The 16,155-nt window shown below is 45.9% G+C and overlaps 1 protein-coding gene across 23 annotated transcripts in view; it reads left to right on the top strand.

Moving 5' to 3' along the window:
- The window catches only part of adgrg6 (adhesion G protein-coupled receptor G6), a 131,789-nt gene extending 117,207 nt beyond the window's left edge, over nt 1-14,582 (top strand). For 22 of the 23 annotated variants that reach the window (XM_078229404.1, XM_078229402.1, XM_078229405.1 and 19 more), the window contains 4 exons: nt 3,297-3,580; nt 4,570-4,671; nt 7,468-7,617; nt 13,961-14,582. In XM_078229404.1, coding sequence (XP_078085530.1) covers nt 3,297-3,580; nt 4,570-4,671; nt 7,468-7,617; nt 13,961-14,139 — 715 coding nt within the window. In that variant the 3' untranslated portion in view covers nt 14,140-14,582. Of the gene's footprint in view, nt 1-3,296; nt 3,581-4,569; nt 4,672-7,467; nt 7,618-9,058; nt 9,112-13,960 lie in introns of all 23 variants that reach the window. The other variant, XM_078229420.1, reaches the window with a different exon arrangement.
- Nucleotides 14,583-16,155: the final 1,573 nt, after the last annotated feature.

Here is a 16,155-nt window from a genome sequence, read left to right as displayed (position 1 = left end):
TTCAAGCTGTTCATTTTAGAAAATTTCTATTGAATCTGCTTCCATCGCCCTTCAGGCAGCACCATCCAGATCACGACAAGTCTCTGTGCAAAGAAACTATTTCCTCATGTCACCTCTGGGTCTTTTATTCAGCATCTTAGATTATATCTATTATCCTGTCATTCAGTAAGTGTGTTCATCCTTCACCACATGATGTCATTATTAAAACAAGAACCAGCTTGGAATGATAATCTATGAGGCAGCACGGTGGTACAGAGGTTAGCACTGCTGCCTCACAGCACCACGGGCATGGGTTCCCGGCTTGGGTTACTGCCTGTTTGCACATTCTCCCCATGTCTGCTCCGGTTTCCTCCCACAGTATGAAAGACGTGCTGGTTAGGTGCATTGGCCATGCTAAATTCCCACTCAGTGTATCCGAACAGGCACCAGAGTGTGGCAACTCGGGGATTTTCACAGCAACTTCATTGCAGTGTTAATGTAAGCCTACTTGTGACACTCCAAGTCAAGAACTACAAAAGGTTGTGAATGTAGCCCAATCCATCACGCAAACCAGCCTCCCATCACTTGACTCTGTCTACACTTCCCGCTGCCTCAGAAAAGCAGCCAGCATTATTAAAGAACCCCCGCACCCCGGACATTCTCTCTTCCATCTTCTTCCGTCGGGAAAAAGACACAAAAGGCTGAGGTCACGTACCAACTGACTCAAGAACAGCTTCTTCCCTGCTGCTGTCAGACTTTTGAATGGATCTACCTCATATTAAGTTGATCTTTCTCTACACCGTAGCCATGACTGTAACACTACATTCTGCACTCTCTCCTTTCCCTCTCTATGAACGGTATGCTCTGTCTGCATAGCGCGCAAGAAACAATACTTTTCACTGTATGTTAATACATGTGACAATAATAAATCAAATCACTAATAAATAACTTAAACTTTGAAAACTTATTTCAGTCAAATGTTTTCATAGTCAGGATTACTCGAAGACCCTCACAGCCAATAGATTACTGAGGTGGAGTGAATACGGTAACCAGTTTGTCATAGTCATAGAATCATAGAGGTTTACAGCATGGAAACAGGCCCTTCGGCCCAACTTGTCCATGCTGCCCTTATTTTTAAAACCCCTAAGCTAATCCCAATTGCCCGCATTTGGCCTATATCCCTCTATTCCCATCTTACCCATGTAACTGTCTAAATGCTTTTTAAAATACATAATTGTACCCGCCTCTACTACTACCTCTGGCAGCTTGTTCCAGACACTCACCACTCTCTCTGTGAAAAAATTGGCTCTCTGGACACTTTTGTATCTCTCCCCTCTCACCATAAACCTATGCCCTCTAGTTTTAGACTCCCCTACCTTTGGGAAAAGATATTGACTATCCAGCTGATCTGTGCCCCTCATTATTTTATAGACCTCTATAAGATCACCCCTCAGCCTTCTACGCTCCAGAGAAAAAAGTCCCAGTCTATCCAGCCTCTCCTTATAACTCAATCCATCAAGTCCCGGTAGCATCCTAGTAAATCTTTTCTGCATTCTTTGTAGTTTAATAATATCCTTTCTATAATAGGGTGACCAGAATTGCACGCAGTATTCCAAGTGTGGCCTTACCAATGTGTTGTACAACTTCAACAAGACATCCCAACTCCTGTATTCAATGTTTTGACCGATGAAACCAAGCATGCTGAATACCTTCTTCACCACCCTCTCCACCTGTGACTCCACTTTCGAGGAGCTATGAACATGTACCCCTTGATCTCTTTGTTCTGTAACTCTCCCCAACGCCCGACCATTCACTGAGTAAGTCCTGCCCTGGTTCAATCTACCAAAATGCATCACCTCGCATAGAAAGATCCCAGCAACCAATGCAAGGAGAATAGCTGGTTAATTTGATTGTAGTGTGCTATTGTGCAGCAATGTTGAACAGGTTACTGGCCAATTTGCCCACGCCTAGGGTGCCCCCCCCCCCCTTCCGCCCCCCCCCCCTCCCCCCCCCACCCCCGGGGTTTTAGATTTCTAATCATTTTTAACTGCAGTTTTATTTAACCCAAAGCACTGATTGTTTTCCCCCCACCAATACCTTCGAAGCTGACTGCAGCCTTTAAGTGGCATCTGCTGACTGGTAGATTTGGGAAAAGGCATTAGTGTTGATTGGAGGAGGGACGGGCATTGGAAAGGGGAAGTCATATTTGAGAGCTCAGATTTCTATTATTGGCAACAGCTGCAGGGACTGACACATTCTCAACAACTGCAGCCACTGGACTTTACTCTGCGCAGAGCGAGCCAGGGTTACACCACATCCAACACCATTCACACTTGTGTGTGCTACTCTTATCCCTATTTCAGGGCATTAGCATGTGTCAATTCAAAATATCCATTGATATTTCACTGTGCTACTCTTGTTCTGCTTAAATGCCGTGGTCTTGCCTTGTTCCCAGAATAATACCTTTCACAGTAACTTCATTGCAGTGTTAATGTACCGACAGGTTTATTTGGTATCACGAGCTTTCGGAGCGCTGCTCCTTCATCAGGTGAGTGGCTGCTCCTTCATCAGGTAAGCCACTCATCTGATGAAGGAGCAGCACTCCGAAAGCTCCTGATACCAAATGAACCTGTTGGACTTTAACCTGGCTTGTAAGACTTCTTACTCTGTACCCCCCAGTCCAACGCTGGCATCTCCACATCAGTGTTAATGTAAGCCTACTTGTGACTAATAAATAAATGAATAAGTAAAGTAAAACATAGAGGAAGTTCAACTGTTATTTTAATTATTAATATCACACAGTTTCACTGGAACTTTACTGGCACGCCCACCCTGGAATCGGGGCGGGCAAGGCTCGCAGAACGGCATTCTCCTGTGGCCTCGGGTGAGATCTTATGAGTCTTGGGCGGGCATGCTGGTAAAACTCCGGTGCTTAATTTTAACAGCAAAGTTTGCCAGTGCCATGATTAACATTCTTTCCGCAATAAGTAACTGGCTGGGTCGATGGTCAATGGACCTCTTCCAACCAATTGGATGGTTGTAATAACTCCACGGAGGCGAAAGTGCCGTCACCAAGTTACTTTATTTACACCATACATCTGTACACAGCCAGTTCTCCAGTTGCTCCCTGCTGAATGCAGGCTGGGAGTCTGACACACCTGCTTTAAAGAGGGAGCAGGAGGCTAACCATCAATTAGGACTCATCAGGTAGTTCATACTCTCGCACGCCAACCTCATTAGCCTGGCTGAAGTCATCACAATGGTGGGACCTGTCCTAAATCTGAATTACTTTCTTTTCCTCTCCATCCCACCTGCAGCTGCTGGATCAATGATTCCATCGTGTTCTACGTCTCCTGTGTGAGCTATTTTGTGATTGTCTTCCTGGTGAATGTAGCCATGTTTATCGTGGTGTTGATGCAGATCTGCGGAAGGAATGGGAAGAAGAGCAACCGTAACCTGAGGGAGGAGATTCTGAGGAATCTGCGAAGCGTCATCAGCCTAACGTTCCTCCTGGGGATGACCTGGGGCTTTGCCTTCTTTGCCTGGGGTCCAGTGAATCTGGCTTTCATGTACCTGTTTGCGATCTTCAATTCTTTGCAAGGTATTCCCGTTCTGCTCCCCATTGCTTTCTCCCTGGCAACACCTCAGCCAATCAGAGTTGACTTGCCAACCAATCACCACCCCTTCTCTCCTGAAGTATCAATGGTTGTAATTGTTTGAATTTTGGTAATGTGTTTGTCCTGGTGAGTGCAAGATGAAAAGCTTCAACAACATGTCTCTTTTCAGCAAGATTGAGGTTCAGTTATACCAAGCGACTATACTCATTCTGTTTTCATCTATCCATCCATCATCCATTCACCTGTCATCAACTTCCATATCCACCTTCATCCAAATGTAATACATGGCATGATCTTGAATAGAGTCAATGAACAGACAAACCTGGCTGGCCATGTACACAATCCTGAATATTGGCAGGACAAGGAGAAAAAGTAGTTAATAAAAAACATATGGTTTACAAATAGGGGGATAAAATACAAAAGCAAAGAGATTGTACTGGAATTTTATAACAGGCGCCGGAGTGTGGTACCCAAACGAGTGCTGGAATGTGGCGACTAGGGGATTTTCACAGTAACTTCTTTGCAGTGTTAATGTAAGCCTTATTTGTGACACCAATAAATAAACTTTAAACTTTAGATTCTCCCTCAGTGCACCCAAACAGATGCTGGAATGTGGCAACTAGGGGATTTTCACAGTAACTTATTTGCAGTGTTCATGTAAGCCTTATTTGTGACACTAATAAATGAACTTTAAATTCTCCCTCAGTGCACCCAAACAAGTGCCGGAATGTGGCAACTAGGGGATTTTCACAGTAACTTCTTTGCAGTGTTAATGTAAGCCTACTTGTGACACTAATGAATAAACTGTAAATTTTAAACATAGAATTGGACCCCTTCTTTCATTGAACCTAACTTGTGTAAATTGGCAATGGACATCCCATGCGGACCCCGATAGCTCAAGGATCCAGACATGCTCGCTTGCGCCCAGGCTCTCTATTCGCTATTATAACCAAGACTTTTTTATTCAATACAGGCTTCTTTGTGTTTGTATTCCACTGCGCTCTAAAGGAAAATGTTCAGAAGCAATGGAGGCGATATCTTTGCTGTGGCAGATTCCGACTACCAGAGAATTCCGGTAGGAACGAGAGCAGTCTCCATTTGAGCCTCACAAATGATAGAGATATGGAAACCGACGGGAAAGGAGGAGGCCATTCGGCCCACCGTGTCTTTGCTTGTCAAGCAAGAGATACCAGTTTAATCCACCTTCCAACTCTTGACGTTTAGCCCTGTAGGTTATGGCACCTCTCGTGAATATCCAAGCACTTTTAAAATATGGTTCTATAAAAGTGCAGGATGTTTTGCGGCATACATTGATATCTTCAGGAAGGATCCATGCAATTTGACCTTGTACTCCAGTTTGGTCGGTGCAGGCATGGAGAACCAAAGGGCCTGTTCCTGTGCTGTAATTTTCTTTGCTTTTTACTGGAAGAGGTGGTACATGAATGTCTCCCAAGGTTCTCTGGATGGACTGACACCCATTGTGGAATGTCATTCTGGTTCACCTTTAGGACCCAGTCTCAGATATATTTGCTGTTCTGGTCCCAGCGTCAAAATCAGGCTTGGTGTCCCTGGGCTAGGAAGAGAAGATGCGACTGGGGGGAGGGGTGGGGGGTGGGGGGGCAGTGGGGGGGGGGGGGGGTGTGTAGGGGATAAGAAGCCAGCTCTAATTTTTCCTCCTGATTTCTATCCGGATATCCCTGCTAGAAAGTCCTAGAAATAAGGCGAGAATCGGTTGAGATTTGATCACCATGACCTTTAGGGTCAACCCTTTCTGTCTCGCGCCATGCTTGAAGAACAGGCGTTTTTGGGTGAGATATTGGAAGGTGGCCAGTGTTAATCTCTTGTCAATTACATTGTTAAGGTGTATTAATATCAATGATATTGTTAAAGTTACGAGTCACAGGTGATGGGTATTAATTGTCTTTGAGCATTGTATAAATGGGGGATTTAACATTCTGTTTTAGTTACAGTGCCCACCAGGGACTGTCACACCCCCTCCCCCTTCGTCATTGTGTTTGATTTATTGACATTTTTGTTCTAATCAAGAGTGTATAAATGGGAGATAGCTGGGATACTGGGTTAATTGATTTTGATTTTGATTTGATTTGATTTATTATTGTCACATGTATTAACATACAGTGAAAAGTATTGTTTCTTGCACACTATACAGACAAAGCATACCGTTCATAGAGAAGGAAATTGGAGAATGCAGAATGTAGTGTTACAGTCATAGCTAGAGTGTAGAGAAAGATCAACTTAATGCAAGGTAAACCCATTCAAAAGTCTGACAGCAGCAGGGAAGAAGCTGTTCTTGAGTTGGTTGGTACGTGACCTCAAACTTTTGTATCTTTTTCCCAACTGAAGAAGGTGGAAGAGAGAATGTCCAGGATGCATGGGGTCCTTAATTATGCCGGCTGCTTTGCTGAGGCAGCGGGAAGTGTAGACAGAGTCAATGGATGGGAAACTGGTTTGCGTGATGGATTGGGCTATATTCACGACCTTTTGTAGTTCCTTTCCAACTTGAGAGGAACAGGAGTCATACCAAGCTGTGATACAACCAGAAAGAATGTTTTCTATGGTGCATCTGTAAAAATTGGTGAGAGTCGTAGCTGACATGCCAAATTTCCTTGGTCTTCTGAGAAAGTAGAGGCATTGGTGGGCTTTCTTAACTATACCGTCGGCATGGGGGGACCAGGACAGATTGTTTGGGAGGAGACTGAACGAGTAAACAAACTCTGTCGATAAATGAAATCTCTGTGTCTTGGGGTCAGCTTCAGTGATCAGCTTGGGCCCTGTTAACAGCTAGTGTCCTTGCGATGGACCTCAGTATCAGTCTCTCCTTGAGGGGCAGAGAGGCGAGGGTTGGGAGGTGGAAATGATCCTAACACAATCCCGTGCCATCTGCATCCACCTGATGTTGCTATTCTCTTCAGAATGACCACCAGATGTAGTTGCCAGCTCTCTAGCCTTATCTTGGATCTCCAGGGATGAAAGACTAATCTTTAACCTTACGAGCAAACCTGGGAGAAAAATCATGGGGGCATTAAAAGACCTGAGAGGGTTTATTTCATTGCTTTTGAACACAAATGGGATGAATTAAAAGGATGTTTGGTTGACTATGAAGCATAATCCAATTCATTAAAAGCCTATTTTCATTTCAGTTGGTGTGGGTAGACTGTGCTTTGTGAGGATCAGACATGTTGGACATTCAGTCAACATGGGATAGGACAGTTGAAGATCATGTGATGGACCCTTCAGGAATATATCCAATCAGAGTTAAGGACGCTCTCATCCAAGGTGTCCATAGAGTTGCCTCAAAGACCTTCAAGTGTAGAATGGAGAGAAAACATGTGTTAAGTTCACTGAGGAAGAACATTCTTGGGCATAATATCTCTCCCGAGAGACGAAAACAAATTCTGTTTTATTTTAAATTCATTCATGGGATGGACATTGCTGGCTGGTCAGCATTTATTGCCCATCCCTAGTTGCCCTTGGCCTTGGAGGGCAGTTGAGAGTCAACCACATTGCTGTGGCTCTGGAATCACATGTACACCAGACTGGGTAAGGACGGCAGATTTCCTTCCCATTAGTGAATCAGATGGGTTTTTCCAACAATCGACAATGGTTTCATGGTCATCAGTAGACTCTTAATTCCAGACATTTTTTATTGAATTCAAATTCCACCACCTGCCGTGGTGGGATTCGAACCCGGGTCCCCAGAACATGGGCTGAGTTTCTGGATTAATAGTCTAGTGGTAATATCACTCGGCCATCGCTTTCCCTTGATCAAAATCTTTTGGCTCATGTAGTTATTTTAAGTTGCATTTTTGAGGGTCTGCTCTGACGGCTGTTTCTGATGTTTCAATTCCAGACTGGAGCCGAACCATCACGAACAACACCAAGAAAGTGAGCTCAGAAAACCTGGGAAAATCCCTCTCGTCCAGTTCCATCGGCTCCAACTCCACCAGCTGGACCAGTAAATTTAAATCTGGCTCCACCTTCTTTAAAAGCAACAGCAAGGGTAAGGGTGAGAGGCTCGAGTCTACCTGCACCGCCCTCAGTTTTACACTTCAATCTGTGCCTACTCGCCATCTCTGTGTCTTTTATTTATTTTACAACTTGCAATTTTCCAACACATCTCTTTTTCGCATTTCACTGGGCGGCACGGTGGCACAGTGGTTAGCACCGCTGCCTCACAGCGCCAGGGACCCGGGTTCCATTCCCAGCTTGGATCACTGTCAGTGTGGAGTTTGCACCCCCGTGTCTTCTTGGGTTTCCTCTGGGTGCTCCGGTTTTCTCCCACAGTCTGAAAGACGTGCTAGTTAAGTGCATTGGCCATGCTAAATTCTCCCTCAGTGTACCTGAACAGGCGTCGGACTGTAGCGACTAGGGGAATTTCACAGTAACTTCATTGCAGCATTAATGTAAGCCTTACTTGTGACTAATAAATAAACTTTACCTTTTACTCCACCAGCAATGTTAAGCTGGATGTTGCAGTCAGGGTGAAGCAGAGCTAATCTAGTGACCCCCTGTGGGGTGGGCTTTCCCCTTCCCCAGTCAGGTTAAATCTGACATCATGTCAATGAAATCTCCAGGTGTCCGACAGCAGTGACATCAATAAACAGAGCAAATAGCCAATCACATTGAAGTATTCTCACAGACAGGCAATCTGGAAGTTCAAAGCACTGATTAACCTCTGATTTAAATTTTCAGACAGTGAAATAAATAATCATGACCGGACTATTTTTACGCCTGGTCCCCTGAACCAAATGGGGAAGTAGGGAAGACTTTGTTTTGTAGCGAACCCCCTCCTTGCTGGGAAACATTCTCTCTCTACTTGCAGAGGACAGGTTTCCAGCACTGTCAGACAGATGACCAACTGACTGTTCCAACTTGTTTGGGAAAAGGTGCAAAATGATTTTACTTGCCTGAGTAATACTGAAGCATTGCAAAAAACTGCAGTAAAATCTTAAAAGTTGCATTATTTCTACACTGGGCATAGCTGTGAGCAGCGTTACACAACAGGCCTCAAAATAATCATAGAATCCCTACAGTGCAGAAGGAGGCCATTCGGTCCATCGAGTCTGCACCGACTACAATCCAACCCAGCCCCTATCCCCTTAACCCCACCTATTTACCCTAGCTAGTCCCCCGACACTAAGTGGCAATTTAGCATGGCCAATCCATCTAACCTGCACATCTTTGGACTGTGGGAGGAAACCGGAGCAAACCCATGCAGACACGGGGAGAACATGCAAACTCGACACAGACAGTGACCCGAGGCCGGAATCGAACCAGCATTCCCTGGTGCTGTGAGGCAGCAGTGCTAACCATTGTGCCATCGTGGCGCATGAGTGTCTATTTGCAGAGTTAAGTCTTTCAAAAGATGTGAAAGGCACAGATGATGCGTGTGTACTGTCACGGAGCTCTAGTTAACAAATACTGATATGTTTTTGGAACAGGATGATGTCTTCTGAGAGTTTGTCCATACGCAGAGATGGGCTCCTTTGACAAGGTAACGCATGCTGGGCAGAGATGGATGGTAGCCACATGTTAGAGTGACTACCAATCCTGTGCGTCTAGTTGGCAGGCAACTGCCTACCACACACATGTCGGTATACAGAAGGGAGGTGCATCTCTTCGGTATCCATCACGCCACTGGCTGAGGCCTGATGCTTTTAGCTTGACACGACACATCTGCGCCCGTGCACCTTCTACTCTGCAGTCTGGCGAGACGATGAGGCGATGGAGCAGCCATGTCTCATAGTTGACCTCTTTTTGTGCCTGTGCGTTGCAGCATGTCTAACTGTTTGAATTGGGTGGCATGCTCGTTGAGCGAGACTGACTTTGGTCCTAATCTCTGCGGGGTACTCTGCATGTGACAGCTGCTTTCTCTGACCTCTTCTCCATCTGATTGCCTTCAACACTTTCTGCACCCTAACGGGAGTTACTTTTCTCTCTCGGTATCATTGCCCCCGGGACTGTCCCGCACCTTTATCTCACTGGCTTGTCTGTTCCGGGCTCTTTGATGCTGGCGGGCACAGTGTGAAGTTCACCATTCTACTTAATGCCAGAGTTGTTGCTTGTGGATCTAACACTTGTGAAGAAGGTGGTGGGCAGGAATTTCTGGCCTCGCTCGTCCCAAATCCCTAAAATCCCGCCCAAGGTCAACGGACCTTTCCATGGCCCGTTCCTCTCCGGCTCCGATTCCCATGGTGAGCAGGGCGGTAAAATTTGGGCCGGTGTCTTTTATTAACCAGTGATTTGTATGAAATCTTTTTTTTAAATTGACTGGAAGTTTTATACTGGAGAAACAGTATAAAACAGAGGGTGGTGGGTGCCTGGAACTCGCTGCCATGGGAGGTAGTGGAAGCAGATACAATAGTGACTTTTAAAGGGGCGTCTGGACAAATACATGAATAGGATGGGAATAGAGGGATACAGTCCCCGGAAGGGTAGGGGGTTTTACTTCAGTCGGGCAGCATGGTTGGTGCAGGCCTGGAGGGCCGAAGGGCCTGTTCCTGTGCTGTAATTTTCTTTATTCTTTGTTAAACCAAACCTTTCTACCCAGTGGCAGCATCAAGCATTGATAAGGCAGCTGAGATATGAGTTAGACTTAGCAGAACTCCCACTCCCCAGCCAAAAAAAACCCTGAAATTAAAAGTATTTTGGTGACCACAAAACCCTTGTCGTAAAAACCCATCTGGTTCACTAATGCCCCTTTGGGGAAGGAAATCTGCCGTCCTTACCCGGTCTGGCCTGCATGTGACTCCAGATCCACAGCAATGTGGTTGACTCTCAACTGCCCTCTGAAATGGTCGATCAAACCACTCAGTTCAAGGGCGAAAGTTTTAAAGTTTATTTATTAGTGTCACAAGTAGGCTCACATATGAAGTTACTGCAATGAAGTTCCTGTGAAAATCCCTGAGTCGCCACATTCCAGCACCTGTTCGGGTACACTGAGGGAGAATTTAGCATGGCCAATGCACCTAACCAGCACGTCCTTCAGACTATGGGAGGAAACTGGAGCACCCGGAGGAAACCCACGCAGACACAGGGAGAACATGCAAACTCCACACAGACAGTGACCCAAGCCAGGAATTGAACCCTTGCCCCTGGTGCTGTGAGGTAGCAGTGCTAACCACTGTGCCACCCAATTAAGGACGGGCAATAAATGCTGGCCATAAGACCATAAGACATAGGAGCAGAATTAGGCCTCGGCCCATCGAGTCTGCTCTGCCATTCAATCATGGCTGATATTTTTCTCATCCCCCATTCTCCTGCCTTTTCCCCATAACCCCTGATCCCCTTATTAATCAAGAACCTATCTATCTCTGTCTTAAAGACACTCAATGACTTGCCTTCCACAGCCTTCTGCGGCAAATAGTTCAACAGATTCACCACTCTCTGGCTGAAAAAATTCCTCCTCATCTCTGTTTTAAAGGATTGTCCCTTTAGCCTGAAGTTGTGCCCTCTGGTTCTAGTTTTTCCCGCTAGTGGAAACATCCTCTCCAAGAACACTCTATCCAGTCCTCGCAGTATCCTGTAAGTTTCAATAAGATCCCCCCCTCATCCTTCTAAGGACGGACGGTGACGCCCAGGTACCAGGAATGAATAGAGAAAAAAAACAAGGCAGCAGCGTCAACCGCTGTGCCACCGTGCCGAACCTTATGGTTCAGGTCAGAAATTCCAAAGTGTTTTTGGAACCCGCCTGGATCATAAGCTTTGCATCTTGAATTTGGCTAGGATAAGCATGAGATGTTTCACTTCAGGTGTGATTCAAATGGCCCACTAGGGAGTTTTTAGCAAACGAAGTTTATTCAAGAATATAGTTAACATGTATAATAAGGAAATTAGCAATAACTTATCAAACAAAAATAAAACAACCATGATAATGTATAACCCTTCACAAATATATCTAAAATGTTCCAATCAAACAAAACCCTTGCCATGGACAAAACCCTTTAAATAAGTTCAATACAGCAAAGACCAATGCTCACGTGATACTGGAATTGGGTCCTTTGGTTGAAGTCTGCAGTTCTCTGGATACTCCCAGAACAGTTTGAAGTCAGAACAGTTTCCCAGAACACCAGCTAGACTCTGGTCAAGCCATCTACTCCAGGAAGGCTTTCAGCTAACCCGCAGAATTTCCAAAACCAGGGAGTAAGAGAGAGAGAGAGACTTCTTTCCAGCTTGATGCCCCTTCTGAAACTCCACTCTAACTGCAGCCAAACAGAAAAAAAAACTTTAAACTCCCTAGGAAGGGGAAAAAAACCTGTCCAGAATCCATAACCTTTTCTCCTAACATTGCAGGGCCATAAAACTAATCCCAGAGTAAACACAAACAATCCCCATTTAAGCCACTCAAGTAGCAATAAAAGAACCCCTCGTAGACAGCCCGGCAACAATGACATCAGCTGAGGCTATGAGCTGGGAGAACAATGTTTTTTTTTAAAAAAATCTCTCAAAGGTACACTAATGTCACAATCTTTGCTTCCGATTCACATATTCCCAGTAGTTTGCGTATGCCTGTATGTTATCAGCTAACCACACATTCCAGTGGTCTGTTATTCAGCTTGTTTGTGCTCGGTGACTCACGCTGACTCACAGCTCTGGAAACACCCCGATTTCAAAATCCCCATCCTTGTTCTCAAATCCCTCCGTGCCCCCACCCCTCCCCCTCTCTGGAATCTCCTACGGCCCTTAGAGATCCGTCCTCTTGTGCACTGCCACTCCTCCCCCATATTGTAATTGCTCCAACATTGGTGGCCATGCCTTCAGCTGCCTAGGCCTCAGGCTTTGAAACTCCCTCCCTAAATTCCCCCCCCCCCGCCACCCCTGGCTCGCTACCTCACTTTCCCCCTTTAAGCCATGGCTTCAAACCTTTCTGTTTGACTCAGCTTTTGGTCGCCTGCCCTTATATTGCTTTATGTGGCTTAGCGTCAAATTTCATTTGATAAATTTATTTTTTACTCATTTATGGAATGTGGGCATCGCTGGCCAGGCCAGCATTTATTGCCCATTCCCCATTTCCCCTTGAGAAGGTGGTGGTGAGCTGCCTTCTTGAATCGCGGTAATCCATGTGCTGTAGGTACACCCACAGTGCTGTTAGGGAGGGAGTTCCAGGATTTTGACCCAGCTACAGTGAAGGAATGGCCGATATATTTCCAAGGCAGGATGGTGAGTGGCTTGCAGGGGAACCTCCAGGTGGTGGTGTTCCCAAGGTGACTGCTGCTCTTGTCCTTCTAGATGGTAGAGGTTGGTGGGTTTGGAAGGTGCTACTTAAGGAACCTTGGTGAGTTCCTGCCATGCATCTCATAGATGGTACACATGGTTGCCATTGTCTGTCAGTGATGGAGGGAGTGAATGTTTGAAGATGGGGTAGCAATCAAACGGGTTGCTTTGTCCTGGATGGTGTTGAGCTTCGAGTGTTGTTGGAGCTGCACTCATCCAGGCAAGTGGAGAGCATTCATTCACACTCCTGACTCCTAATGATGGACAGGCTTTGAATGTCAAGGGGGCGATGTTCTTTTAAATCAGCTGGGGATATTTTACAAAATCAAAGGTGCCACACAAATGCAACTGTTGTTGTTGTCACCGTGCCAACATTTCACAACAAAATATATTTGTCTGTTTTTCATTGGCTTTGGAGCTGTTAGGATTGACCAATTGAATCGTTTGTAAGGTGCGTCTGCTTGTACTGGATAGGTCGGAGCGTTATTGTTCCCAAATGTTGATGCAGAAACCAGCTGATGGTTTCTGAGAATCCCAGTTAAAAGTGTCTTTATTTCTGATTTTCCATCAAAGCTCCCATAGACAAGCCACTAAAATTAGGTTTCCACTTCTCTTGGACCTGATGTTTGGTCAGATACGGAGTTTTACTTTGCCAGTATAACAGCAAAATACGGCGAATGCTGGAATCTGAAACCAAAACAGAAAAATGCTGGAAAACCTCAGCAGGTCTGACAGCATCTGTGGAGAGAGAATAGAGCCAACCTTTCGAGTCTAGATGACCCTTCCGTTTTTGTTCGTTTTGCCAATATTGGTTTCAACTTTTATTCTGAGATGAAGCGGCTATTTCCATCCACAAATGTGTGACTGACTGTGACAATTCCTCTCACCGCCAGTTGTGGGATGGCCAAGATTTGGAAAGAAAACAGGGAGTGGGGTTGGAGTGGTGAAAGCTTAAATAAACAAAATGTTCTTCTTGAACACTGGTAGGATTAAGAATGTATGGTTACGGTCCTTTAGGCCTCTTTGGGACTTTCTCCTGCTCCCGTACGTGGTCTTGTGGCCCCGTTATTTTCTGTGAACTCCAGTCTGATTGCGGAGTTGACCATGCTGTCTTTCGTTCCCTCACCCAGGCGGCCTCTTTGCAGCTGTGGCATCCTCTAAATTTGACCATCTGGACGTCCACCGGGAGCCTGTCATTCCTGTGCACAACGCCCTGGACAAGGTCACCAATTACTACCCAACTCACTCAGACAACTTCTACAAGAACATCATGATGTCCGACAATTTCAGCCACAGCACCAAGTTCTAACGTCCGACATGCCACCAAAAGACAAAAGGAGAATGACAAGGAACTTGTCTGGAAGAAGGCAGTCCCGGGGAGAGGCGTGCAGTCTGATAATGGAGAATGGGTCTCTCGACACAGGAAGGATGGGAGGGGGACAGGAGGATGGGGGGTCGGTGACAATCTTGTTGCAGTTATTTGGGTGTGAATGAAAGGGTGGTAATTTGATAGAAAGAGTTAGGATGTCTTCAACAAATGGCCAGAGCACAGGTCACCTGGCTCTTGGATATTATCTGGACTCCGGCGATCTTTCACACCCCTCTCCATCTGGTACTTCGTCATGAAACAATTGCTCCAGATCAGCTCACACATTATTGGTCTCCATTCTGAGGCAGTTGGGCCATGCAATTCACCAACACTTCACCTCTGCGATCTTGATTTGAACGCAGCCCATCACTACTCCCCCCTCCCTCCCCCCTCCCCCCCCCCCCACCCCCCGCCATACCAACCACTTCCCCATCCCAGTTAATGCAGCCTGTCAGAGGCCCATTTGAAATGAGATTGTGTCAGGCCCTGATCCCATTTCCACTGGGTTGTGGGCCCACAGTGAAACCTACCCTGTGGTTAGATCTTATCTGGCTCTCTTCCCTTGGAGAGGCTGTGGGATGGAGGATGCTGCATCGCTGCTCAGTAGAATGATGCATCAATTTGGTGTCCCCCGGATTAGTGGCTCAGCCATACTGTAGGAAGAGAGGGGAGGGAACGTCACTCCATTTTCCCCTCTTCTCAAGAGATCACTTTGAGGCTGGCTCCAGAGGCCCCAAAATAATAAGAACCACCTCACCTTGATGGGTGCAAAAAGAATCACCAGCATAGTAATAGTTAAAGTCAAGAATTCGCAGAAAGAAGATAGTGAGGTAACTGAGGCCTAGTTTGTGCAGAAGCCTGAATTCACCGTGGAGACACAGACCATTCGGCCCCATTAATCTCTGTCAGTGGTTATGCCCCACATGAGCCTCCTGGCACCTCTACTTCATTCAACCCTCAGAGGATTCTTCTCTCAGAGGGTGGTGAATCTCTGGAATTCTCTGCCCACTGAAGTGGTGGAGGCTACCTCGTTGAATATGTTTAAGTCACGGATAGATGGATTTCTGATCGGTAAGGGAATTAAGGGTTATGGGGAGCAGGCGGGTAAGTGGAACTGATTCACTTCAGATTAGCCATGATCTTATTGAATGGTGAGGAAGGCTCGAGGGGCTAGATGGCCTACTCCTGCTCCTATTTCTTATGTTCTTAACCCATCGAATGAAGGAATAGTTTTACAGGATAATATAAAAGAGAATGAGCATTTGGGATCCATTACGGACATCTTATCAGCAAACACACTCTCCCTGTCGCCCAGTGTAAAGCACAGGCAAGTTGAGGGCTGCCGCTAGATTTGAGCAATTATAGCAGTAGAGTTTGGTGAAAGGTGACTATCTGGGACATAATAAGAAGTCTCACAACACCAAGTTAAAGTACAACAGGTTTATTTGGAATCAGGAACTTTTGAAGTGCTGCTCCTGATGAAAGGGCAGCGCTCCGAAAGCTCGTGATTCCAAATAAACCTGTTGGACTTCAACCTGATGTTGTGAGACTTCTTACTTGTGTCCACCCCAGTCCAACTCCGGCATCTCCACATCATTTCTGGGACATGGGGGAGGTGCTGTTTGTTTACCAACAGCATCAAGAACTGCCTTGCCTCAGGTGGACTGACTGGCTGGGTATAAACATCGCTAATCCCAGGTTTTAGCCACCAGGCTCTCCCAGGTGATGGCTGATGTGTGATACAGAAGTAGTCACGTTGGCTCAATTAGAGGCTAGTCAAACACAGGCCTTTTAAGAGGACTGCCAAGCATTTTTCTTCTGATTCTAGCCCCTACCCTACACCTGACCTGTCAAAGCAGGGCATTGCAATTATAATATTAGTTCCTCCTACATTCAGCACTTTCTTCAATTGAGCCCAGTTACTAGTTCATAGAGAAAGGGTCACATTCTTATTAT

Source organism: Mustelus asterias, chromosome 15 (genome assembly GCF_964213995.1).
Source record: "Mustelus asterias chromosome 15, sMusAst1.hap1.1, whole genome shotgun sequence".
Classification (NCBI taxonomy): domain Eukaryota; kingdom Metazoa; phylum Chordata; class Chondrichthyes; order Carcharhiniformes; family Triakidae; genus Mustelus; species Mustelus asterias.
Note: the sequence above shows the minus strand (reverse complement) of the source record. Positions and strands in the feature narration are given on the sequence as shown.